Source organism: Vespa crabro, chromosome 9, assembly GCF_910589235.1.
Source record: "Vespa crabro chromosome 9, iyVesCrab1.2, whole genome shotgun sequence".
Taxonomy (NCBI): domain Eukaryota; kingdom Metazoa; phylum Arthropoda; class Insecta; order Hymenoptera; family Vespidae; genus Vespa; species Vespa crabro.
The window spans coordinates 1,252,501-1,278,613 of NC_060963.1; the positions used below are offsets into that span (position 1 = coordinate 1,252,501).

Here is a 26,113-nt window from a genome sequence, read left to right on the forward strand (position 1 = left end):
AAGAATAACGCATTAGGAATGTCGTAAACGGATCTTGCCAAAGGAGAAGGGGGACTACCTTTACTACCTGTTGCTAACTTCTATCGGGGCAACGTTGATCATGCGCCTACCATTATTTCGGTAACATTTGCCAAAAGCACCTGCGTTTAAGATCTAACAAAATACGAAAAAGGGTCTCCTCCCCTTTCTCCTCCGTTTTACCAACTCGTTTTTACCCTAAATGCAAATCCTCAAGAAGGAAGAGAGAGAGAGAGAGAGAGAGAGAGAGAGAGGGGAGAGAGAGGGAGCGAGAAAATAGTCTTTATTGCTTTCCATATATATGAACCCATATTGGTATTAGAAATAGTCGAATGTTAAAATGTTCGAATGTGAACATGGGAAAAGCTTATCTCAATTTAGAAAGTAGGGGCTCCGACAAATATTTCATTTTACTCGTCGGGAAGAAATATAAAGGTGGTGGTAAAGGAGGAGGAGGAGAAGAAGGAGAGGAGGTAGAGAGGGTCAAGTTTGGAAAATACGGAAACGGTTGTTGGGACTATTGAACGGGAAGAAGGTCAGCCTCGTATGTATTGCAGGCTACCCAATAGAAAAACTTCCTGAAAGGAGGATCCCTTTAATTTCTATGGATTCCTTTAGCCCCTTTAGATCCTCTACTCTTCCAACACCTACGTAGTTAGTACATAGGGGTGAATTCTTTTGGTTTACCCTTCTTCAATGGCTCGAAAAGTGTGGGAACGGTTAGTCTGAACCGAAAGAAAAATGAATCTGTTGAGAGGACAACACCCGTATGGGATCTTGTTTCCTTCGTATCGAGGGAGGGAGAGGGGTCGAGCCCTAAGGGGGCTCGTGCTAATATAAACCACCATCGTCTTCGTCGATATTAGTAAGGAGGCGTAACGTTCCCCATCTTTCTTCTTCTTCTTCTTCTATTTTTCTTTTCCCTCGCACTTTCATAAAAATTCACACGAGTGAGAAGGATATCTAATTATAACTCAGTTTAAATGTAATCTAAGTATTATCATAAATATTCATATCCACGTAGAATTCAAATGAAACTTTTAAGTATACCATTTATCTCGTATAAAAGACGAAAGTCATTTTGATATAAGCCCACGAGAAATTAGTTATTCCTTTCGGGGTCGTTAATCTTACGAAAAACAGTAATATATAACTGACGATGAAGCACAAGCACGTTGCTAAAGTTGGACTCATTCGTTCACGTATAAACGTCACGAAAGTATCCTAATTAGGCAATGAAAGGATTCTTTGTGGTGTCCTCGTAAGAGGCACCCTAAAAAGATGCCGATAACACCACCACACGTGCATTGAACATATATCGAGAAGGAGGCGCCGTGTTCTCTTTTCGTTTGAGAAGGGAAAAAAAAAAAAAGAAAAAAAAAGATAAAATACATGATATATAACATTCCAAAGGAAAGAAATCGTTTCTAATGTCTCGAAAGACAGTGCACGCAACGATAAGTTCATTCGACAATATTTTTTTTCGTTCAGATGTTTTACCGCGCTTAATCACAAGATAACGAGAGGGAAAGAGACAGAGAGAAAGAGAGAGAGAGAGAATGAGTAAAAAAAAAAAAAAATAAATAAGATATACGAGATATTTGTTTTCGTTGACGGCGAAGAGTTCGCGTATTATCGATCGATTTCTCTATAAGTAAAACCTTGAAAAATCAGATTTCATCGGATCAAAGAGTTCTTTGTTGAGGTTTCTCCAAGGATACGAACTTACATATTTACTTACGTATGATTGTGAAACGTGTATGTCTTCGTGTATGTGTATATATATATATATATGTATGTATATACTTCACTTCGAACATGAATACTTGCAAAAAAAGAATTTGGTCTTTCGCATATTTCCTATCGAGACAGTGGGACGAGTTTTCGATCGAATCGAGAAATAATTACTTCGCACAACGTATGGTACATATTGACGATTAATTATCGTCACATGCGTTTACAATGTACGATAACTGCGATGGTTTGTCGATATCGTTTTTTTTTCTTCTTCTTTATTATTTTTTTTTCTTTTTTTTTTTATTAATAACAAGTAGAGAGTCACCGTCGCGCCAAAAATGAATATCCTCCTTGAAAGAAAATTAACTGCAAGAATGAATACCTTCCTCGATATCTCGTGTTAAAAATAATTCGTAACAAAATTTTGTGAACGTATCGACGAGGTCGAAAGGATAATTAAACGAATGTCGTCGATCGATTAACACGAATCATCGAAAATTCACTTTCCACTTTATTCTTAATATATGGATATAATATAACGACTAAAAAGTAATAAGCAATTAAATGCATACATACAGAAGCGAGCAAACATCGATTGGCACGGTACACCCTGACAACGGTGTCACGTAGTCCCATTCAATTATCATCATCGGTTTAATTGTCGACTATCCTCGTGCTGGCTCGCGTGTCGATATGCACATTCTCGACAGATATTCTTGTTTTTATTACGATGAATATAATCAATGCGACATATTGGTTCTACCACTTTCTCTCGCTCGCTTGATCGCTCATTCGATCTGTCTCTACGAACGCTTTGATACTTGAAACTCGTCGCAGCGATTACGTCAAGAAACTTAACGATATAATTAAAAGAAAAGAAAATATAATTCTGATCATTCGTAATCGGTATTTTCGCACAAACCTATTATTAGCAACGAACTTATCGCAGCCGTGTCTTGTCGTTTAAATGATACATACATATATAACCTACTTACTTTCTTCGACTTATTTACTATGTAGCTAATATGTAATGTATGTACATTAGTTATATTCGGATATAATTATAAGGAGAAACGTCAATGCAATAATGAATCGAGTTAAAAATTCTAACATCGTTCTTTCGATCTTGTTTCAAAAAGATATCTTTAAACTAATCCACTTTCGAATATCAAGACACTCACGAGATATCAACACACACACACATGTATATATATATATATATATATATATATATATATATATACTTGTTTGCTTTAAATTCGATCGATCTATAGAAGGGATTAGGAAGGAGAACGGGACAAAGTCATTTGCAAAAGAAAAAAATAAAAAGAAAATATAATGCAACTGTCCAAATCGATTTATCAGTTGCGAATCGACGAAACGACGATTCTACCAAATATCGAATTTAATTTGGCCCATCGACTTTATTTGCATATTCGTGGACTCTTCGGCGATCTAAAAAAATTTTTACTAAGTATCGCCGATAAAGGGTATATATAAGCGGAATAAAATGGAAATGAAATACATAAAAAAAAAAAAAAAAAAAAAAAAGGAAGAAGAAAAAAGAGAAATTGAAAGAAATTGAAGCAAAAAAGAAATTAAAAAAAAAAAAAATAAAAATAAATAAAAGCACGCACCCTTAATTTTATACCTGGGCCGATGTTGACTAACACGACGAAAACGAGGAGAAGACGACGATGGCGACGACGACGACGACGTTCCTTGATCGAAAGAAATATATCTCTTTAACTTTATCCATTTTTTTTTCTTTTTTTTTCCTTTTTTTCTTTTTTTCTTTTTTTTTTGTTTTTTCACTAACGCTAAAGAGACAGTGCTGAATTGGTGCTGAGAAACACACTATCACGTACGTTTTTTCCTTCTCCCTTTTTCTTTCTCTCTTTTTTAAAAATACATCTTCCTCTATCGATTGCAATAAAATAAAGAAAAGAGAAACTATATATACATAAATACGTGCTTATGTACATACATACATACATATATATATATATATATATATATATATATATATATATATACATATGTATATATACGTATGTATGTATAAAATGCAGTATAAAAAAGAACAAAAAAAAAGAGAAAAAGAAAAAAGAAAAAAAAAAGAAACAAGGATAAAAAAATAAATAAAAAAGGACGAAAGAGAGAACGAGAGAACGAGAGGGAAGAAAAATACGCGATTATGTCTCGATATATTCTCGCGTCTGACTCACCTCGTGCCAGCACGTGTTCTACCTGCTCCGCCATAGGAAGAAGATCGCGTCGCGAGTCTCTTTTAACCCCACCTCCTCCTCCTCCTCCTCCTGCTCCTTCTTCACCTTTACCAAAAGGGAGCGCACGCACACGTACAAGAGATAAAAAGAGAAAGAGAGGAAGAGATAGAAAGAGAGAGAGAGAGAGAGAGAGAGACAGACAGAGAGAAAGAGAAAGAAAGAAAAAAAGAGATCTCTATGTATCTCGTTTCTTCTCTTTACCAAAGGCCACGACTGTTCTTCTTTTCTCCCTTTCTCGTCCTAACCTACCTCCCTCCCTCCCGCCCCGTTCTGAATAAGAAGAAGAAGAAGAAGAAGTTCGTCCTCGTCTATCTCATCGGTATTCGAAAGGTTTGCTCCGGTCTCGTGGGAAAATGAGGCAGGTGGTAGTTAGATCTCCGAGTTCAGGAACGAGAAATGTGCCGTGCTTCTCTCTCTTTCTCTCTCTCTTGCTCGCTCTCTCTCTCTCTCTCTCTCTCTCTCTCTCTATTTATCTCTATCTCTCTTTCTCTCTCTCTCTCTCCCTTTCTATCTGTCTTCTCCTTCTCTTCTTCTTATTTCTCTCTTCTCCGCACACACGCACCCATATACGTATACATAGGTAACGCATACATACGTACATACGTATGTATATATATATATATACACACACATACATACACAATCTCATTCATTCGAGCTCACGCACTCACGCACTCAGTCACTTGCGAACGAGAGAAGCCCCGGCAGGTACATATTTTTGTTCGATCACCGAGGTAGGATCAATTAACGGATACTCCCCTTTAACGAAGGCTTCCGGCTCGATTAAAGCGAAATCACGAAGTATTATTTTCTTTTTCTTTTTTATTTATTTATTTACTCTTTTTTTCTTTTTTCTTTTTTTTTTTTTTTGATATTTTTATTCTTCGTTTTTTTTTTTTTTTTTTAATTTATTTCATTTTATTTTCTTCCTATTATATGTGTTCGATGTTCGAATTTCGTTATTCGTATGGAGATAGACAAGAAAAGAGATAAACAAACAGAGAGAGAGAGAGAGAGAGAGAGAGAGAGAGAGAGAGAGAGAGAGAGAGAGAGAGGAGGAATTTATGAGCGAAAGGAAGAAATAAAAGAAAAAAGAAAACAGAATAGGGTAATCGAAAGCAGATCTCTCTTCCTTTCGTTTAATGAAGAATATAATAAATTTCTCAAAAAAAGGCATCAAATTAAATACAAAATACGTTCAATATACGTATATACTTGACATCGTCGATGACGATGTGCCAGTCTTCCAAATAAAATCCACATATAACCTTCTTTAAGTTACGATTACGATTTTACTTTTATCCTCCTTCTCTCTTTTCTTTTCCTTTTCACTTATTTATTTATTTGCTTCTTTTTTCCTTCTTCATCTTCTTTTTTGCGCCTTTCCCTTTATTATTTTAATCCCTCCCCCATCGTTTTCTTCTTATTACAAACATTTTCACGACGAAAATGGAACGAAACTGGAATCGAACTCTCTTTCGATTATTATTAACGAATAATTATGTTAATTAATCGAAACGATCGTTCGTGCTTACGCTCGATTAGGCTTTTTGCAAAATGCGATAAAACAGATAAGGAGGAAGATAAAACTTAGAAAATAAGAAAGGTGGGGAGATGGGAAAATGAAGAAAAAAAAAATGTGAGGAGAAAAAGTTATTGCGAGGACGGATTAAGTCGATTGGAATGTAAAAAAAAAAAAGAAAAAAGAAAGAAAAAAAAAATAAGAGAGAGAGAGAGACAGAAATTGGGGGAAGGATCTACCAGACGGAAATGACGAGAAACGATGAGTCAGCAGCTTCCTAGGAATTTTCGGGATAAGACTGCAAGGCTTCACGATCGTTCTACCTGATGAGATCAACGCTTTATGTATGTAGGTGGTCCTTCCCCTTCCACCCCTACAACTAACCCACTCCCGAATATTCTACATTTTTTTAAAGCACGACATTACGAGACGCGTATCATGCAAAGAAGTATCATTCCCCCTCTCGTTCATCGATCATCGATTATCGTTCGATTTTAAGAACGTGCGAGCTGTCTCGTAATCATTGATATCCATGTATATATATATATATATATATATATATATATATATATATATATATATATATCCGAATTCTCAACGGAAGTAGAGAGAGAGGTGTTCCGATAAAGATACACCGATCAATATCTTGACTCATCATCAATTTACTCTCTACTTTCGCGAACAACAGTTACAAAGTATATACTCGTAAATACATCTTTAGTACATACATATGTACATAAATATATATGTAGGTACAGAAACCGTACGACAGATCCGATTTCCCCGCTGTCTAAATAAACCTACTATTCTCAATAATTTTTCAAAATAAACCGATGAATGACGCTATTTATCGTCGAAGAAGATACTGTTAAATTTGTTTTCTACAAGGATTATTATTGTAAAATCAGCGTGGAAATTCTAACTTGACGGTTCGTTCCAGAGAAGAACCGGTTGTCTCTTATCGAGACAATTTTTTATGATAAAAAAAGATACGCGGTGAACTTGTTTGAGAGAAACCATGTCATTGCCTTCTCTCTCTCTCTCTCTCTCTCTCTCTCTCTCTCTCTCTCTCTCTCTGTGTGTGTGTGTGCGCGTCTGTCTGTATTTCCTTCTGTACTTTCAATAGTAACAATTTACTTTTTACCGTAAAATCAAAATTACACACCGTTTTATACGCTCATACTTGTTTTATCACCGTTATATACCGCTCAATGTTACATGTACTTGGATATAATAAAATCCATAGTTGCGGCATTCCTCCGAGGATTACACGAAAAAGGAAGGAGGTAAAAAAAAAAAAGAAAGAGAGAGAGAGAGAGAAAGAGATCTTTAATTTCCAGTGTCTAAGGCCCGTGCCCAATACAATGGGGGCCCACGGTATATTCACCGTCCTTCTCCCTTCTTTTAGGAGCGCAGACCGGCTGCGTGATATACGCGTGGGAAAGCCGAGCACGTGCGCGATCTTGGGCCCGAGACCGGACCACAAAAGGGCGCCTTCGAGGTCCTATCGAAGCGAAGCCGCCTTCCTTTCCCCCGTTAAAGCCGAACAACGTCGGCTGCCGGCGGCTAAAGAAAAGAGAGAGAGAGAGAGAGAGAGAGAGAGAAGAAACTCGAACATCGATTGTTAACCGCCGATCGAGCAAACTACTAATCCGCAAAATTTCTCCCACGAGATTTTATGAGGAACTTTCTTCGAAAGTTATTTATTTTACAAGACTGAATTATTCCTTTTTTTTTTTTTCTTCTTTCTTCCTCTTCTCTTTTTATGTAATTTCTGCCTACTTATATCTCCAACGATAAAAGTAAATTTCAATATGCAAAGAAGAATTTAATAAACATAACGAATACGATTTGTGATAGTTTGTTATTGCACGCGCATGCTGTCTCTCTTTTTCTCTCTCGAAAAAAAAAGAGAGAGAGAGAGAGAGAGAGAGAGAAGAAGACGAAGATGATACACGAGGAATCCTAAAAGTTAAACTCACGAGAAAGTGTTAAAGAGCAGCGCGGGAAAAGATTTCACCGTGGTCGCGCTTCCATATCTCTCGTGGAATTGGAAAGGTCGAAGGTCACGGGAAGGCAAGAGATATTCAGGTTTCACTTTGCAAGAAACTGTGCGCAGTTTCGAGAATGAGAAGAGGAGGATGAGGACGAGGAGGAGGAGGAGGAAGAAGAAGAAGAAGAAGGTACACGTGTATACGCGGAATAAGCACAGCGCGGCGTACGCTTTGGTATTGTGAGCACGTGCCACGGCACGTAGGCACACTATTCAATTAAACGGAGGGCGAAAAGGGCATTTAAATAGGGCGAAGTGCAGAGGAGAGGAGGAACAACTCTCTCGCAGCATGTGCGGACGCCTGGCGCCAGGTGAAGCCGACTACTCTCCCGTGAGAATGTTCCGTTCCTCGTTCCGTTCTCCTTCCTTATTCGTCTTCGTCTTCTTCTCCATCTTCGTCTTCTTCAACTTCTTCGTCTTCCTCTTCCTCTTCTTCGTTTTCTTCGTCTTCTTTTTCTTTCTCTACTCTACTCTATACTCTTCTCTTACTACACACTACCACAAGGAACATCAAGCGACTCTAACTCTCCTTCCTTCTTCACGTTTAAGGTATTTCGCCATACTGGTAGAGTAGGTCAACGGGGTTCAGCGGGAAGTCTCATGTTTACGTCCAATGGATATATCTTGATTACTTGATTACAAGCAAAAAGGAACGCTCGAGAAATAATATCGCACACATCTCATCTCACCTCTCCTCTTCTCTCCCCTTTTTTATGCTCGTATCATTTCGAGTCATAAAAGTGATAAGAGAAAAAAGAAAAAAAATAGCGCCTACTTTTAAAATACCGATAGATAGATAGAATAAATACACGCTAATTCAACCAACCCCGAAGTACTGGGAAACTGGTAATGCAACATGTGCAATGAGAAACGAACGGTTCGTTGGACAAGGGGTTGCATATGAAAGGGAAAAGGAAGTTGAGCGATCTCGATGGCACGTGCCAAACGACTGCTCTCGCGCTACTTACTAACATATGTTCTCGCGAACAGCTGAAAGACTTGTGTGTGTACATAGTTTTGTTAATAAATCGTCCTTCAATCGTAGCTCAATGAATTGTATATGTTTACGAGCATTTGCCTTACGTTTCGTCGTAATTTTAGAGTATATGGGTTATATAAAAGTACTTGGTAAAACGTGTTCATTGTTGTTCAAATTTGTTTTGAACTCATATATATATATATATATATCCTCTATATTCTCGATAAAGAATTGGAAGTATATAGCTAGAAATCAATGACCGAATAAATATTTCCCGTTATATCGATAATAAAGACGACGGCAACATTTACGGCCTAATTGTTACAACCTATAATGATTATATCACTCGAACGTGACATCCCTAAGGATTTTTCAATCCCAAAAAGATCCCCAATAGTACTTACATATGTACTCGCTACGGGCTATTAAAGATGTTTATTGAATGCAGATGTCTAAATGTATTATTATTGGAATAGTTCGAAAACTGACGAAATGGAAACAACGTTTCTACGAAGAATCTAAAGAAAGCAATGAAATAGTTTTATGGATCTACCCGTTTGTTTGTAATTAAGAGAAAGGGACATGAATTATTTATGATCGTATAGATCACAAAAAATAAAAATCTTGTCGATCATCAGCGTGCGATTTTTCTTATCATTCGTACCAAAGAAAAAGAGCTCGCGCGCACGAGAGAGAGAGAGAGAATCGTGAAAACATGATGTAAAATATAACACGTCTCGAACATGTTTCGATATATATATATATATATGTATATATATATATATATTTGTATGTATGTGTATACACATATCGATGATTTCAATTATTTATAAGAGGTAAGTACATAATCTCGTTAGAAATGAGAAAGAAATGCGGCAAGAACGGCACTCGATTGCCGCTTGCGATCAATCAATGTCGTTCTGATCTCTGTCTGTCTGTCTGTCTATGTCTGTCTGTCTTTCTGTCTATCTTTTCATCTGTCCCTTTCCCTCTCTCTCTCTCTCTCTCTCTCTCTTTCTTTCTTGGAATAGACGACTGCGTGTAACGCCGATCGTGGCATTAACGAGACGAATTATTAAATCGATTCGAGAAACTAGAAGATTCGTTCCGTCGCCTTTTAAATCGCTTAATTATAATATCGTGCGGCTTGCTTCTACGATCCTCTTTGTAGACTCTTCCTCATTAGTTCATGATTGTTTGAATAAATCTAACGTAACGATCGTTAAGTAATCAAATGAAAACATTTATGATAAATTGTTAAGAGGAAAAAAAAAAAAAAAAAAAAAAATTGTAAAAATCGTCGATATAACGTTGCCTCTTCAAAATCAACTCTTTCAATTTTTTCATTCGCCGAACACAATTTTCTCATCAATTATTGCAACCTGCAAAATGCCACTGTACGAGGATCGATCGTTCTTTTTTTTTCTTTTTTTTTTTTTTTCTTTTTTTTTCCTATTTTTTCCCTACTAAAATTCCCTTGCGGCAGAAATCGAAATGTGCGAGTTTCGGATTCTCCAATAATTTTCGGAATCGAATAACAGGATGGGGAGAGCCGTGCCAGTTTTCGCTTTAATTGGATCTCGACTTGAAACAGAAAAGGGAGAGCAATAAAGAGAAATAAACAGAGAAAGAAAATGAAAGAGAGAGAAAGAGATGGAGAGAGAGAGAGAGAGAGAAAGAGAGAGAGAGACCATTCGATTTCTTTTACCAAGGAGGAGGAGCAAAACAGAGGAAAGGGTGAAAAAAAGAGGCTGAGAGGGTGAAAGAGAAAGAGAAAAAGAGAGAGAGAGAGAGGAGATATCGAATCGAGTCGACTTTATCTCGCGATCTACTCGTACTCTATCGAACTGATGCCAGTTGTTAATGACGCGGTCGATCGTTAAGAGAGCGATGGGCAAAAAAAAGAAGTGTATTCGAATGTAGGGTGAGAAAGAAAGAGAGAGAGAGAGAGAGAGAGAGAGAGAGAGAGAGAGAGAGAGTCAGTAGCAAAAGAGACGAAAGACAGGAACGGAAGGAGAACAGGTAGAAAGAAGCGTGCGTAATTATTCGGTGCGAACGACGTTTAAGTACTCTCAACTCCCTTCGAAATTAGCGAGCACGATATCTGCCTCGACAGTAAGAAAAGAGAAGGAATGAAAAAAAAAAAAAGGTAAAGAAAAAGAAAAAATAAATGAGATGAGGAAAAGAGAAAAGAAGAGAACGAAGAGAGAGAGAGAGAGAGAGAGAGAGAGAGAGAGAGAGAGAGAGAGAGAGAGAGAGAGAGAGAGATATATAATTCTGCCACCGTCTCTACCCAAAATTAGGCGTCTCGAAGAACTCTTCCAACGATCCATACAAACTTTTTTTTTCCTTCTTCTCTTCTTTCCCAATTTATGAACTTTTCGTAAATACTACCTTGCATAAACGTGATATATTTTAGCACATTTTTTTCCTTTTCTTTTTCGTATGTTTCTTTTTCTCTCTCTCTCTCTCTTTAATTATAATATGCAAACGATAGCGACAATTAACGTAAAAAGAACAAAATATTATATATATACATATATATATCACTATTATATATATATATATATATATATATATATATAACCGTGATAAGAATAGAAAGAATAAAATAATTAATTAATATATAATAGTGAGTACGAATGAAATAGCGTAAGAAAAAAAAAAGCAATGGAAAGTGAACGAATCAATTCTTTCAGAAGAGAATCAATTGTCATCCCGTAAAGAAATCTTTCTCTCTCTCTTTCTCTCTCTGATCTATTTCGCTTAACGGCAAATTAGAGATGTCATCGTCGAAAAGAGGAACTGGTAGTTGGCGGCAATGCCTCTTACTCGCTATCAAGAATAAGCATCGTTATCTTTGCTGGCTTGCGATTTGTGCCGCCTTCGCACATTAACATGAGCGGAAAATGATCGATCGATCTGACCATACGAACGGATAAGATCGTTTGGTACTCTTGCGAACGAAAAGAGCAAACACCGAAAGGAACACTACTACTAGTACGACTCTACCAGTACCAGGACCACTACCACCACCATCATCACCACCACCACAACCACCACCGCCATCAGCAGTCGACGAGCCACCGTCAGCATCAGCATTGGCGTCATTGGGAGAGGCAACGTGCCGTGTAAGTCGGTGGGATCGCGATCTCACGAGAGGACGCCGGACTTGTGCCCAGCACGCTTCGCCGATGAGGAAGAGAAAGAGAGAAAAAGAGAGAGAGAGAGAGAGAGAGAGAGAGAAAGAGAGAGAGAGAGAAAGAGAGAGGGAGATAGCAAATCACGATAGGAGGAGGAAGGAGGAGAACGGTGGTCAGGGGAGAGACCCTCTCTTGCTAGCTCGAGAAGGAAAGAAGGAAAAAAGGAGAAGGACGGAGAGTCTCCTGTTTGCATGAGAAAGACAAGGATGAGGAGATAGTCGGTCTGGTTCTTCCGTACGAGCGTGCACGCTCATGAAAGAGAAAGAGAGGGAGAAAGAGCGAGAGAGAATGCATACCATGGCGCACGAGACGAGGATCGACGAAGAAGGGAGGAGGAGGAGGAGGTGGAGAAGGAGGAGAGAGATAGACGATGCGGGTAGGTGCGAGAAGGACGAAGGAACGGTGACGATGGCTTGGTGTGGGCGCGTGTCTGGCAGCTGCCGCTTACAGGTGGTGTGCTTGCTTGGGAACCAACCTCTACGGACCGTTCCCACGGAAGGCCTGGCCCCCACCATGGTCCCTGCTGCCGCCCCTTTACCTCCCTGGCGCAGGGGCCCGTGGCTATATAAGCCGTCCTCGAACCCACCAGCCACCACAATCACGCTGATCGTTCAGAAAGGTCGACGAGGAGAGCCGCGTTTTAACCGATCACGGACTGACTCGCTCGACCGTTTTACTTGCTCTCTATCAATTCTGTTTGTCTGTCTATCTATCTGTCTATCCATTTATTTGCCTATCTGTCTATCTATTTTTCTCTTCGACAGAGATTAAATAGTTCGACGAAACAGTGTGTTGTTATTGTTAATTGCTGCACGCAATAATTAAAAAAACAAAGAAGAAAGAAAATTGAGTGTACACGATACATATATATATATATATATATACATATATATATATGTGTATATTTATATACACACATATATACTATATATACTATATAAAGTGCTGCAAATTGGTGTTGTGAGTACGTCGAAAGAAGCGATAAGGGATTAACCATGCAGATGCACGAGCAGATCATCATGGTCGATGGCCAAGAGCAGCCTATCTCGAGGACATATCAGTATAGAAAGGTAGGTGTCCCGAATGATCCATCATATTTCTTTTTTCCGAGAATAAAATAATCCGCATGAAAATTTTTCGACGAAGAATAAAGTAATTCTTTTTGTTTAGTTATAAACAATTTTTGTTCTATTTGAAATTGCAGGTGATGAAACCTATGCTAGAACGAAAACGTAGAGCACGGATCAATCGTTGCTTGGACGAGCTGAAGGATCTTATGGTGACGGCTTTAGCCGGGGACGGGGAAAACGTAGCAAAATTGGAGAAAGCAGATATCCTCGAATTGACCGTTCGCCATCTTCACAAACTTCAACGTCAGCAACGTTTATCAGCGAATCCGGTGATAGATGCTGATCGTTTCAGAGCCGGTTATACGCATTGCGCGAACGAAGTTAGCCGTTGTCTAGCGGCAACGCCTGGCGTCGATGTAGCCCTAGGTACCAAATTGATGACCCATCTTGGACACAAATTAAATTCAATGGACAAGACCGGACCATTGACCATCCACGTGGCTGCACCACAATCCTCGCCTTCCTCATCGAGCGAACTTAGCTCCGACGAATATTCAATGCCTCTTACACCGGCTTCGAGTCAACCATCTCCGGTAAGAACGGACGTCGATACCATCCCCCAACAGAGCCATCATCATCATCTCGCGGAGGGTCTCTTACGAGTCGCTAAATCCGACGAAACCATCTGGAGACCCTGGTAAAAGCGAAGGAAAACTTTTTTTTCGCGTTGGCCTTGAAATTTCTCTTAGAAAAACAAAAAACAAAAAAGAAAAAAAAAGAAAAAAGAAAGAAAAAAAGAAAAAAGAAAATACAGGAGGGGAGAGAAGAAGAAGAAGAAGAAAGAAAATGAGAAAAAAAAAGCCACGCCTAAGTAACTCTCAACGTGAGAACGAGATAAACGTTTGAGAACGACAATGATGCTCTTTCACGCGGTGCGACGGTTCTGGTGCAATTTCATCTGTGATTTAATACGGATGATCTCGGAATAATCGATATACGAGGATGTACATACATAATTGGAAACTCTCAAGAGTTCTATATTATTTTTCTCGTGGGGAAAAAGTATCGATCGTTTTGCGTTTCAGTATGACTCGTTTACGATAGAGGAAGACGAGGTACAAAAAAAAAAAAAAGAAAAAGAAGAAGAAGAGGAAAAAGAGAAGGGGAAAGAAGAACAAATTGAAGTATTTCTAAGAACGAACGATAATACAGAAAACAAAATCGTTCTAACCGATGACGACGAAAGAAAATCTTCAAATGTATCGGTGAAATAAGAAAGCGAAACGAAAGACTTCTGAATTAGTGATGTCCTCTTCCGAATATTCTATTCTCGCGTAATACGAACAAATCTACCTGAAGAAGACCCGAGCTAAACTCCTTCGCGTTAATCGATTTGTATAAAATCGAAGGAAGTATTAAGATCTCTCTCTATATATATATATGTACACACATATATATATATATATATATATATATATATATATATATATATATATAAATAATTGACCGTAATGCATTAATAAGCAGCCACGGTTGAAGCTTTAATTAACATAATCCCGATGGTTAAATTTTTCTATTGTTTGTTTCATACTTTTATCGAAATATACATATCTTGTTTATTAAGCCGATTTCCTCGCGAGAAAAATCTTCGAACGAAAATTTTTGTGCTCGGATAAAAGTGCATTCTGTTTCCAATGCCACTAATACTTCTCTTTTCTCTTCTTTTTTATTTTTATGAACATTTTTCTTTTCTTTCTTTTTTTTTTTTTTTTTTTTTGTTTTGTTTTCTTCTTTAGAAAATAGACATAACGAGATGCGTTGATATTTCGAAATTCTTTTCTGAAACTTTTTGATTAATGTTAAATATTATATATATGCAATCGATGAAACAGAGTGCACAAATTAACTCGCGATGAAAACGTCTGTTGTATATGCGTTTCCTCCTCCGTCAAAGCGTAGGGCATCGGGTTTCGAAGATCGTCTTTTACATTATTGTTAATATAATAAATATTTTAGTTAATATAATAAATCGTTTGAGAGATATGCGTGTTAAGTTAGAAATTTAAAAAAAGCGGAAGAAAAGAAAAAGAAAGAAAAAGAAAAAAGAAGATAATAAAAAAGACGTCGACTTAACTCTATTGAGAGGAGGATATTGTGATAGAGAAACGTGTACCTGTGATATTTACTGTAGTAGAGATAGTAAAATGATACTAAAGTTTTAATAAATATGTTTCAACGTCTATTCAATTTCTAGGTTATAAACACTTCATTAATAAACCTTGCTCCTTCTCTCTCTCTCCCTCCCTCCCTCTCTCTCTCTCTCTCATACACACACACACATTCTTCTTTTCCCTATCACGTGATCGTTGCAATATGGCGTCGTCATATCATAATCATAGCTCATTAAATTTTTCATTCTTTTTTTTTTTTTTTGTTTTTTTTTCTTATGAAAAATAGAAAAAAGAATCACAAAAAAAAAGAAAGAAAGAAAAAATAAGGGAAAAAAAGTGAGAAAAAAAAGAAAGAATGAAAGAAAAACGTTAATACTCGACAATAAGTCGTCTCATCGAAAATTCAAATGAATGAAATCGATATGCCCGAGTTAAACAGATCCTTTCGTTGTAAACAAGGTACATACGTACTACTTATGTACATACATATCCATGTATGCATATATCCATGTATGCATGCATGCATGCATGCATGCACGCATGCATCCATCCATCCATGCAATTATTCGAATGAATAACAAGGATAAAAATTACGGAATCGAAGTGACATTGATTATAATGTACTTACTTTATGAGACTTCCATGGAATCCGAGTGATTCATTCCTTATCGTTTCCTCTGTTTCTGAAATGAGATAGCACCGTGTTAGTATGCACATATAAAAAAAAACTCTCGCGTTCATATGTATACATACATACATACATATGTATATATATAACCTTGAAATATAATTTCATCCTAAAATCGACTAACCTTAGGAGAAAAAGAAGGAGGAAAAAAGGGATGGCACGATATCTAACCTCGAAACACTTTTTCGCATGAATGATTGACAAAGAGAAAGAGTTATCAAAGTAAATTATAAACACGTTCGATTACACTCGTAAAATGACTAATGATGACTTTACGATAAAAGAGAGACAGAGAGAGAGAGAGAGAAAGAGAGAGAGAGAGAGAGAGAGACAAGATTAATTATATTATTACAACGAATAAAACTCTTCGTAATGGAGGGAACCAATGAAATTTACACCTCCAACTGATCGAACTAACATCTCTCGACGACGACGATGTTCGATCAAAGAAATCTCTCCCTTATTTATTAGCCCGTTGCACCATGGATAAACTTCTCCTTCTTTCAAATACATACGACACGACACGATGTCTATGTTTAGTAACACTCTTGCATTACAATAGAACACCTTTTTGGCTCTTTGCCAAGACGAAACATCAATTTCAACCGTCCAATTTGAAACGCTTACGAGGTATTGTTTAACGAGAACTGGGCCAATGAAAAACGTCTATTTGTTCCGCGATACGAAAATACGCGGGATTTCGTGCGTTTTGTCGCGGCAATCTGTAACATTCGAAGAAGAAGAAGAAGAAAAAGAAGAAGAAGAAGAAGAAGAAGATTAAGATGAAGAAGAAGAAGAAAATGATGACGATGATGAAAAAGAGAAAAAGAAGAAGAAGAAGAGGAAGAAAGATGAGAAGGATTCAAGTAGCACAGCAGCAGCAGTAGCAGCAGCACCACAAGTAGCAGCAACAGCAGCAGCAGCAGCAGCAGCAGCAATAGTAACAGTGTAGTAGTAATGTATCGGTAGGCTGGCTTAAGCCGCGATGCGGCGCTAACCTCGTTAAAATTCGCGAACACTCGTTAACGCCGAACGTAGACCTAAGAGAGGCGATAAGTTATTGATTCGTCGTAACCGGTCGAACAAGTCGAAGATTCGACCAATGAGCCACAAGACGTGACTCGAAACGTGCCACGCGCCTTCTTTCTTTCTTTCGTTCTTTCTTTTTTCTTTCTTTCCTTCTCTCTCTCTCTCTCACGCTCGCCTTTTTTTCTTTCTCCCTCACTCTCTCTTTTTATCTCTATACACGCGCCAAGAAACTCGAGCGAAGACGCCCGAAGACGATTAAGGTTAGCAACATCGGCAGAAACTCGTTGTAGCACGAACGATCGCGACACAAATAACATTACGAAAACGATCGGATCGTTATCCATTCGTAAATAATAGATCATCGTTCGACGACCTCTCTCTCTCTCTCTCTCTCTCTCAGTCTCTGTCTGTCTCTCTCTCTCTCTCCTTCTCTCTTTCTCTCTCTCTCTCTCGTTGAGAATGCGCGGCAAACGCACGAGCTCTCTTCAAGGTTAATCGTCGATCGAAAAACGATCGCACGCTACTTAGCCGGACCAACGCACACGTGCCTAACGCGTTCGATATTAATATTGACTTCGTATTACCATCTAAGTTAAATTACATATATTCTAACGATCTTACCAGGTTCGACGACACCTATTATCCTTCCGAATGTTCCACGAGCCGAAATGTAACACTTTAAAAAGCGGGAAACTATCTGATCACAATTTATAGTCGTCTTAGCACGTGCTGTCACTACAGGTGCACGGTTGCGCTCCGCGGCCATCTTGCGGCCGATTACGAAAACGAACAACGGCGAGCGCCCGTCTATATTTATGTCGGTAAAGTAGATCGTACGACAGCCTTTCTATTACCGTCATTACGAATCTTTCTATATATTAATTAATTATAGAACCTTCATGAGCGGGAAAATATATCGTTCTTAATATTTTTAAATATAATTCTTCATTATATCCGATTTTAAATCGATCGATTCCTCTTTTCATTTTTATATTTACATTAAGCATAACAATAATTAAAGTTAATCGTTTATCATCGTTTTGAAATGATATTATTTCGATCGTAAGTAATAAAATGAAAAAAAAAAAAAAAACGTCAGAATTATCGTACGAAAAGAATAATATATTAGGGAATATATTTGAAGAATGGTATTGATCGCATTCATTTGGTTTCCATAGAGTTTCCATATCAACCAGTCAAACAAGCAAGATTCCAATATGTTTTATTGCGAAGAGAGATCATCGTTATATACCCGCACAATTTCTTTTTTCGAAATTTTTCTATAAGACACATTTGCAGTATTTAAAAAATATTATTTTATTCCACGTTATATATATATATATATATATATACATACACATACATATATTATCAATTGTTTATTAAAAATGGTTCGAAGAAAAGTAATTCAACCGGATATGCATTCAATATATCACTTGAAGCCTGGACAAACGTTAGAAAATACTAAAGTAAGCTTCCTTAAAGAAACTCAAAGAGTACTCTGTTACGTATTAAATAACATAACATTGTACACAGATATCCGAGAGGAAACTGGCATTGATAGCCTCTGAAAGCGCTTTTCAACGCTTCGTTGATTACGTTAATCAGCCGCAAAGATTGGCTGAAGAAAGGGAAGTAGCAGCAGCGAAATTGAATGCTATTAAGAAGGCAACTTATGAAATGTCCAAGACATGGGACAATACTATAGAGGTATTATATAGTTTTAGGATATTTCATATTTTTATTTATTTTCTTTTCTTTTCTTTTCTTTTTTTTTTGTATTATTTTCATTTTGATTTTAAAAAACTTTTTTTCTTCTTTTTTGTACATAATACAAATCTCCATAGAATATTAAAAAGAGAAGAAAAGAAGAACTATTGTCGAAAAGTCGAAAAGCTGAAGAAGAAAGAATACAGTTTGTTAAAGATATGTCAATAAAAAATGAAGCTGAACGTGCAGAAGTAGTACGACAAGCACGACTGTTACTTCTATACAAACAACCACAGTGCAGACGGATCAATGGAGCATTGCTCGCATCGGAGGTATATAGAAGATTGTTGGGGAAAAAAAAAAAAAAAAAGAAAAAAAAAAGAAAAAGGATTCAAGACTTAGGTCTGCGATATAATTTTTTGTAACTAACAGAAGTCAAGCAAGGAAATCAAGCAATTAGGTTCCTAAGTTTTGTAATCCCATTTTTAATTATTTATTTTTTTGTCTTTTTTTTTTTTTTTTTTTTTTGAACACTATAAGATAATCAATATCTTATAAATTCTAGTGTCTCAGAGAATTAAACGCCCAAGTTGACTTTCGAAAAACTATTAGAGAATTAGATGATCAACAAGAGGCCGAATACGTAGAGTCGATTAAAAAAGATGTTGCAAAGTATGAGCAAGAGGAAAAGGAAAAAGCGAAAGAACGTACGATGCAAATGGAAATTTATGTTAAAAAATTAAAAGAACAGTAAGTTTATGTAACTTATTAATAAATAATTACAATCACATACACGCGCGCTCACGTATCGACTCATTTACGAATATTTTAAAGAATCGAAGAAAATGCTAAGAACAAAGAGATACAAGAAAATGAAGAATTAAAGGAAGAAATAAAAGATCAACGAAATATGAATAGAGATCTTCAACTTATAAAAGAATGTCAAGCTGAAGAAGTAAGCTTAGTTCCAGTAGCTTTCTAATAATTTCTTTTTATTTTTTATTTTTATTTTTTTTCTTTTTTTTTCTTTTTATTAATATATTAAATACTTAAATAAATTGTGTATAGGAATTGAAAAGAAAGAAAGAAATGCAAAAAGTTTTATTAAATTCGATCGATGAGAAGAAACGTGCCGAGGTTGAAAATAAACGTGAAGAGAATTTACAAGATCTAGCGATTGATGTATACAATAGATCTAGATCTCGAATAAAAAATATGATGAAAGAAATAGCAAAAAATCAAAAGCAATCCCGAGAAGAGAGGGCTAATCGTATAGGTGAGAAAAGTTTTACGAAAAGTCATACGAAATTTGTATAATCTTTTAATTGAGTATAATATCGGCAGGTGAAAAATTTGCGTCTCTCATCGGTCGTCATAACGTCGAGAAAGAAAAAGAGAATTTCGAAAGGGCAGTCAATGAAATAGAAAAAAACGAATTGGAAAGACAAAAAGAACGAAAGAATCATGAGGCCGCGATGAAAGCTATTATAATCGAAGATAAACGTCAAGCTGAAGCTAGGAAAATAAAAGAAATGAAAGAAGAAAAAGAGATTCGAACGTGGGAAACTTTGCAGAGATTTAAAAGAGACGAATACAATAAACAAGTAGAATTAGAAGATCTAATAGAGAAAAGAAAGAAAAAAATTAATTATGCTCGAGATCTACAAAAACATATCGTAAGTAAAATTACGATAAAACGATTTAAGATAGATATAATGATAGACGTATTTTTGATTAGGAATTGCAAAGAGAGGAACGTAAACACGAGAAACAACTAGACGATGATTTCAATGAAATGAAAGCGGCTGTAGAACAAGTCAACAAAAGAGTATTGTCTTACAATCAACAAGTTTTAAATGAATCTAAAGGAGTGAGACCCCTTTATCCCATTTTGAAAGCGATCAAGGTATTAATACATTATTTTATTAATTAATTAAATTGACATTGAAACAATACTGAAATAAAACTAATCTGTTATTTTTTAAAAGGAATGCAATGAAGAAATGGGTTTGATAAAACCAAGAAAAAAGATTGAGCCCATTTCACCGAAACAAGTGAAACAACAACGTAGACACGGAATCCGTCGTGGTTGTACAAAAGTTGTTCCAGAAAATCAAATTCATTATATATATGACTTATAAATATTCACGATTAAATTAAATTGAAATCGTTTCTTAACGATATTACACGAAGTACGATAAATTAATTCGTTCGCGTGATAATATACATAATTGCAACGTGTTTTATAATTAAAAATTCAAGTAAAAATACGAATATATAATGCTTGTAATTGATCAACTAATAGCATAGTAATTATTGCCGTAGGACAAGCCTTTGTATAGTAAGCTAAAAATCCTCGCCACAATGATAAAAAGCCATTTCGATTACTGGTTTGCTTCATTATTTTGATCATGCCTGGGGGCTTCATTGGTCCTACCCAATTTTGTATTCTATTAAAAATAAACATAAGAATATGATACTATAAGATAATCTCTGTGTATATATATATATATATATATATATACATATATATATATATATATATTTTTTTTTCTTGCTAATATTTATTCTTATTACAAACTTTGTTTTCGCTAAGTCTAACGGTAAAGATGTAAGAGTTGCAACAAAACCGGAAAGAATAGCTGCTAGAAATTGCGTCCATGAATTATCTATGAAATAACCTGTAAAAGAATTCATAATAAAACAAGATTCGAGAAATACTGAACGAGAGATTAAAGAGAAAGAGAGAGAGAGAGAGAAAGAAAAAGAGAGAGATGCATGTTTTATCTACCAGTATCTATTAACGCGTATTTCAATCGACTATATGTACCCAATTGTACACCACTGACAATAGCTGCTCTTCCAATAGAAGGTGCAGCACCTCTCCATAATGTTGTAATTCCTTCCTTTTGGCATATATCAATAAGAGCACTTATGACATTTTTATAATTTCTTCGTTTTTCTATATAAACGTAGAAACAATTTTGTATCTTAAACCTTGTGAATTATGTAAAATTTTAATAGATGCTTACCTGGTGATAATTTAATATCGCCTACCATTCGTACAAGTACAACGTCAGCAGGTGTCCCAACAAAAGAACCAACGACGCCAGAGAACATTCCAATGCTAATCATACCAGCATAATCAGGACGTCCAAAATGATTTCTAAAAATAATTTTGTTCCATTTAGTAGACATATATATATATATACACACATATATATATACATAATGTATATATGTAAAACATTAATAATATATGTTCAATAAATAAATGGAAACAATCACATCCAAAATTCCAACATTGACGTATAAATTCCCATTTTGGTCATAGTATAAGTTATCTGACGAAAAAGGGCTGCACTTAATCCATCGTAAAACCTACGAGGATCTTTCATTTCAAGAATTTCACGTATAGTATTTACGAAACTGCCGTTCGTCATTTGCATACGAAGTTTCACAACATCAGTCGGATGTGTCAATAATTGTGCTGTTATCCTAAATAAACAAAATACTTTTTCTCTAATGTCCTACAAAATTATATTTAAATTCTATACAATTTAAATTTCTTCTTCTTCTTTTCTTTTTCTTTTTTTTTTTTTCTTTTTTTATTCAACCTCCTATTTATCGTTTTACAATTATTAAAATACTAATTACCCAGATATTCCACCAATCATATATTTAATGGGAGTCGGTACGGTTGCTTTGCTTTGTGATAAAAAATAAATGTTCTCCATTAAAATCGAGATATAAAAATTGATATATCGTTATAGTAATTCAAAAAAAAATGTTAATTAAAAGATTTTCACGATTTTTTATTAAATTTTTTTAACCTCCTGTCCGTCATATTGCATTATCAAGAAAATATATAAAATGTTGCTCTTTTGTTTAAATAAGACGATTCAAATGTGATAAACATTTATTTGTATTTAATATTTACTAACATGGATCATAAGATTGATCGTAATAATTTAAAGAGAATTTTTCAAAAAAATTAGCTACACTCAACATATTCGATTCTGATTTTTTTTTAGTTGACAAAGCGTGACATAAACTTCTCAAAATATTATATGTCTTTGATAATGTCATTTTCATGTTGGGAGTAACAATCACCATGGTCCCAGTATTCTTTATCTCGCTATCGTGTAAAATAAAATGAGAACCTTCTTTCTTTCCAGCATCGTAAATGATCTAAAATAAGTAAAGTAGTATCAAGGAATCGTTTATGTTTGTAAAAAAAAAAAAAAAAAGAAAGAAAGAAAAAAGAACAAGGGAAAAATAATTATGTTCATACTCCAACATCTTCCATAAGGATCTTCAATTTGGACCATGAATAAGCAGGCAAATTGACATGATATAATTCACAAATTACTATTGCAGTTCTCTCAGTAGTTTCGTCCCATTCCCTACCATATATCGACGAAGTAATTACTTTTTTTTCAGAATGCTCTCGTACAATGACATTACCATTGAAAGTATTTGTTTTAGAACTATTCAATATAATGGGGATTAATAATTGATAAATATTATAATAAACCTGACCTGAATCAAATTAGATCGTACTTGTAAGAGCCATCGATAACAAATTTCATCCAATCAACGTACATTTGTAAATGAGAATAATAAGGATAAATATCGAGTAATAATACAACCATTTTTTCTTCGTTATTATCGAAATAACAATAACAATCTATAGTTAAATATCCAAAATAGCCGAGCTGTTGCAGAGCATAAGCAAGTTTATTTACGCTTGGATTTAAGATCTCTATATTCACTGAAGTCTGTGGTATCATATAAGCAAACATTGAAAAGTTAACGTCTGCAGAAAATAAAAGTCTTATTAGTATTAATAATTTGAAAAAAAAAAATTACAAATCATTAATCCTATGAAATACCTAATTGTAATTTATTCGAAGTACCGATCCATTTGAAAGGTTTTCTAGTGATTTTATTTGGAATAAAAAGTGATACGGATATGGTACTTGAATTTTTTTCATTAGGTACAGCTTGCAACAAACACCCAAACTTTTGTACGTGATTATAAAAATCTTTCCATGAATTATAATGGACTTTGTTAAAACTCGTTACAATGGAGACAATTTTTGGTAAATGAATTAACAAAGCATTTAAATATTCCTCTCGTACATCGGGATTATTTATCCATTCGTCGCCATACTGTTTTCTTACTTCTCTGATCGTAGGCATGAATGGTATACTAATGTGATTGATCAAAAATACGCCATAGTGTTTGGTCTGTACCCCGAAATTCAATCTAATTAACCATAAACAAATTTCGGTATTTAATATGATTAATTTAGCTAGATTGGCGCATAACTTCGAATACTCTCGTATATCTTTGGAATGAGCTGGCTGTGGTAAATCAAGATTTTCAATTATTTCACTAATTTTCGATAGATTTAATAATTCTTGTTGTAGGATCATATCTGGCCCTAACAAAGGTATAGAAAGATAATCCGATACTCTAACGTCACATTCATCAATGATCCAAGGTAAAATATATCCTGGTTTTCCATTGATCTTTTTTCTAATAGCCGTCAAAGTTTTCTCTGAGCAATGTAAAATCCTAGATACATTCATGTGTGTACATTCGAGAGTCTTAGCTTGTGAAAGAGTAAGAAACGTTACACGATTCGCTGTACGTTCTTGTGAAACGATAGAATCGATAATATCAACATACATAGATAATAAATCTTGCGTAGCATCGACAGGCAAAATATAAACAATCTCAGACATTTGATTGCGTAAAAATGAAAGTCTGAAAATCATCGAGTGTTGATAAATACCAAGCATTTTTGGAATGAACGTTTGACGAATGTTAATGGAATAACCAAGCGATGGAAGATGAATGATCACGTGTGGATATTTAATCAAGTCGTAGAATTCTTTGCTCAATTTTTCATTAAATATTCGACTTATGTTCAACGACAAGAGCATTTTTTTCAAATGATTAGTATATATCTCTCGTTTGGATTTTAAGAATAACCATTTGTACCACAATACGCTAGCTGCTATATAACGACGATAAGATTCGTTTATTTGTTTACGAAGCTACAGATTACAAAAAAAAAAAAAGAAAAAATTTATTGTTAAAATATAAATTCATTCGTTAATTAAAAGAAAGAACGTAAACATTATTGATTACCCAATAACCACGCCAACAGGACTGTATCAAAATGGCGGCAATTTCCTTTCTATCCAAAGTTTTTAATTGAGGCTTCCAACTCGTTATCCAAGGCCCTTCCTCCGAAATGTCTTGCAATAAAAGAAGTAAATCTTCCTTCGACAATTTAAAATGTATTCCACTTTCGGGTATAGATAGTAAAAAATTAAAGACCTTTAATGGATCCAAACGAAACGAATATATCCGTCGTTTTTTCAATATTTTTTCTATTTGTGGAGATACAACCAAATACCATTTCGATCTAAGTTGTTTGCCGTTAGCATCGAGAACATTAGACCATCCTTCGTTTTTCGTTAATTCTCCGTCGATATATTTCAAAGCATGAATATGTGATAAATCTATTTTATTCATGGATGTGGAACGTTTGTATTTTTTCATGATTTGATAGTAATTTTTATTCGTGGATAAAACTCCATTTTCTACTTCTGTTCTCTGACAAATCCTTAATAATAAATATTTTTATAACACACACGTACACACACACACACAACCACGCATGCGTGTCCACCCTCACATATATATATATATATATATGTATATATATATATATATATATATATATATATATATATATATGCATATAATGATAAAAGAAAAAGAAATTACGTGTCCATTTCGTCGTTGACTAAAGAAAACATTTTGGTTCGTAAGTCCATTAAATCCTGCTTAAATTTCAAATCAGTTTCGTCGAATTTCGTGGGTAAAAGATCTAATTTTTCCGGCCTAATCTTTTCACCATTCATAATCGATTTAGATACATTTTTCCATTTACAATGGCAACGTATCAATGACAAAATATTTTCATCGTTTTTCAATAAAGCACTTTTGCACTCTTCGTAAGCCGTTTTTACTTTTATCGGAAGTTTATCTAACAAAGCCTCAGATCGATTTTTATTTTCTAATAACAAATCTAATTTCATTTCTACCCAAAATTTATTGCAATCTTCTTCGATCGATATTAATCCCTTTTGTACTTTATCACAAAGTTCTCGCAATTTATTCAATTCTATTGTCCCTTCATGATCATTTTCTTTTCTATTTGATACAATGAAAAATGGGATTAAATTTTTAAGAGAATAAAAATTTTTCTTACTTGATTCAAAAAAGCAACCTAATAATTTGGACGATCTCATTTCTTCGACGTAACAAATAATCCCTCAAGTAAAAACTTTGCCTTTGAATGTTAAGAATATTGTCTTTTATTAATTTTTCGTATTGCAAATATAAATCCTCACAATTAATTTTTTCTAGAACGGAATTAGGACGATACATTCTCTCAAATTATAAGCCGAACATAACCGTTAATCTTTTTAACAAGAGATGAAGAACTTTCGTGATTATAATGGCGCCTTTTTTAAATTGCACACTTCTTTAAAATACCTATTTTTATATATTCAATTTTTATTACTACCATTGTCATGTATCTTACAAAAATTATTATAT

At 35.1% G+C, this 26,113-nt stretch overlaps 5 protein-coding genes and 1 long non-coding RNA gene across 6 annotated transcripts in view; 2 read left to right on the forward strand and 4 right to left on the reverse strand.

Moving 5' to 3' along the window:
* LOC124426425 overlaps positions 1 to 18,092 on the reverse strand; it is a 129,977-nt gene extending 111,885 nt beyond the window's left edge. The window contains exons 1-2 of the long non-coding RNA XR_006942721.1: positions 17,380 to 18,092; positions 15,670 to 15,724 (exon numbers count right to left, since the gene is read on the reverse strand). This is a non-coding gene — a long non-coding RNA (uncharacterized LOC124426425). The remainder of the gene's footprint in view (positions 1 to 15,669; positions 15,725 to 17,379) is intronic.
* LOC124426422 (enhancer of split mgamma protein-like) lies at positions 11,943 to 15,117 on the forward strand. Its single transcript, XM_046968084.1, has 2 exons — positions 11,943 to 12,870; positions 13,005 to 15,117. The coding sequence occupies exons 1-2, from the start codon at positions 12,796 to 12,798 to the stop codon at positions 13,569 to 13,571; spliced, it is 642 nt and encodes a 213-aa protein (XP_046824040.1). The 5' UTR covers positions 11,943 to 12,795; the 3' UTR covers positions 13,572 to 15,117.
* On the forward strand, positions 18,093 to 20,718 carry LOC124426420 (trichohyalin-like). The gene is made up of 9 exons (XM_046968082.1): positions 18,093 to 18,227; positions 18,295 to 18,468; positions 18,606 to 18,800; positions 19,034 to 19,218; positions 19,303 to 19,423; positions 19,537 to 19,744; positions 19,813 to 20,144; positions 20,207 to 20,374; positions 20,457 to 20,718. Exons 1-9 carry the CDS (start codon positions 18,147 to 18,149, stop codon positions 20,607 to 20,609), a joined length of 1,617 nt encoding a protein of 538 aa, XP_046824038.1. The 5' UTR covers positions 18,093 to 18,146; the 3' UTR covers positions 20,610 to 20,718.
* LOC124426424 (mitochondrial 2-oxoglutarate/malate carrier protein-like) lies at positions 20,701 to 21,573 on the reverse strand. The gene is made up of 2 exons (XM_046968087.1): positions 21,050 to 21,573; positions 20,701 to 20,918 (listed from the first exon to the last, which is right to left on the reverse strand). Exons 1-2 carry the CDS (start codon positions 21,163 to 21,165, stop codon positions 20,726 to 20,728), a joined length of 309 nt encoding a protein of 102 aa, XP_046824043.1. The 5' UTR covers positions 21,166 to 21,573; the 3' UTR covers positions 20,701 to 20,725.
* Positions 21,252 to 21,911, reverse strand: LOC124426733 (mitochondrial 2-oxoglutarate/malate carrier protein-like). The gene is made up of 3 exons (XM_046968795.1): positions 21,757 to 21,911; positions 21,501 to 21,634; positions 21,252 to 21,430 (listed from the first exon to the last, which is right to left on the reverse strand). Exons 1-3 carry the CDS (start codon positions 21,909 to 21,911, stop codon positions 21,252 to 21,254), a joined length of 468 nt encoding a protein of 155 aa, XP_046824751.1.
* LOC124426734 (IQ domain-containing protein H-like) lies at positions 21,595 to 26,084 on the reverse strand. Its single transcript, XM_046968796.1, is given in 9 exon segments — positions 21,595 to 21,634; positions 22,126 to 22,176; positions 22,413 to 22,659; positions 22,763 to 23,026; positions 23,028 to 23,287; positions 23,364 to 24,537; positions 24,632 to 25,100; positions 25,277 to 25,705; positions 26,038 to 26,084. Coding segments are annotated over 8 exon segments (2,925 nt in total). The 3' UTR covers positions 21,595 to 21,634; positions 22,126 to 22,141.
* Between the last annotated feature and the right edge of the window lie 29 nt (positions 26,085 to 26,113).

Excerpts from the sequence above, each read along its gene's own strand:
- LOC124426420 (XM_046968082.1), top strand. The coding sequence starts at position 18,147 with ATGGTTCGAAGAAAAGTAATTCAACCGGATATGCATTCAATATATCAC. Across the intron at positions 18,228-18,294 it reads AAACGTTAGAAAATACTAAA|ATATCCGAGAGGAAACTGGC; the intron begins GTAAGCTTCCTT and ends CATTGTACACAG. Across the intron at positions 18,469-18,605 it reads CATGGGACAATACTATAGAG|AATATTAAAAAGAGAAGAAA; the intron begins GTATTATATAGT and ends AAATCTCCATAG.
- LOC124426424 (XM_046968087.1), bottom strand. The coding sequence starts at position 21,165 with ATGAATTCTTTTACAGGTTATTTCATAGATAATTCATGGACGCAATTT. Across the intron at positions 20,919-21,049 it reads TTAGACTTAGCGAAAACAAA|AATACAAAATTGGGTAGGAC; the intron begins GTTTGTAATAAG and ends TATTTTTAATAG.
- LOC124426422 (XM_046968084.1), top strand. The coding sequence starts at position 12,796 with ATGCAGATGCACGAGCAGATCATCATGGTCGATGGCCAAGAGCAGCCT. Across the intron at positions 12,871-13,004 it reads GGACATATCAGTATAGAAAG|GTGATGAAACCTATGCTAGA; the intron begins GTAGGTGTCCCG and ends TTGAAATTGCAG.
- LOC124426733 (XM_046968795.1), bottom strand. The coding sequence starts at position 21,911 with ATGACGAACGGCAGTTTCGTAAATACTATACGTGAAATTCTTGAAATG. Across the intron at positions 21,635-21,756 it reads TCAATGTTGGAATTTTGGAT|AAATCATTTTGGACGTCCTG; the intron begins GTGATTGTTTCC and ends AATTATTTTTAG. Across the intron at positions 21,431-21,500 it reads CGATATTAAATTATCACCAG|AAAAACGAAGAAATTATAAA; the intron begins GTAAGCATCTAT and ends ACGTTTATATAG.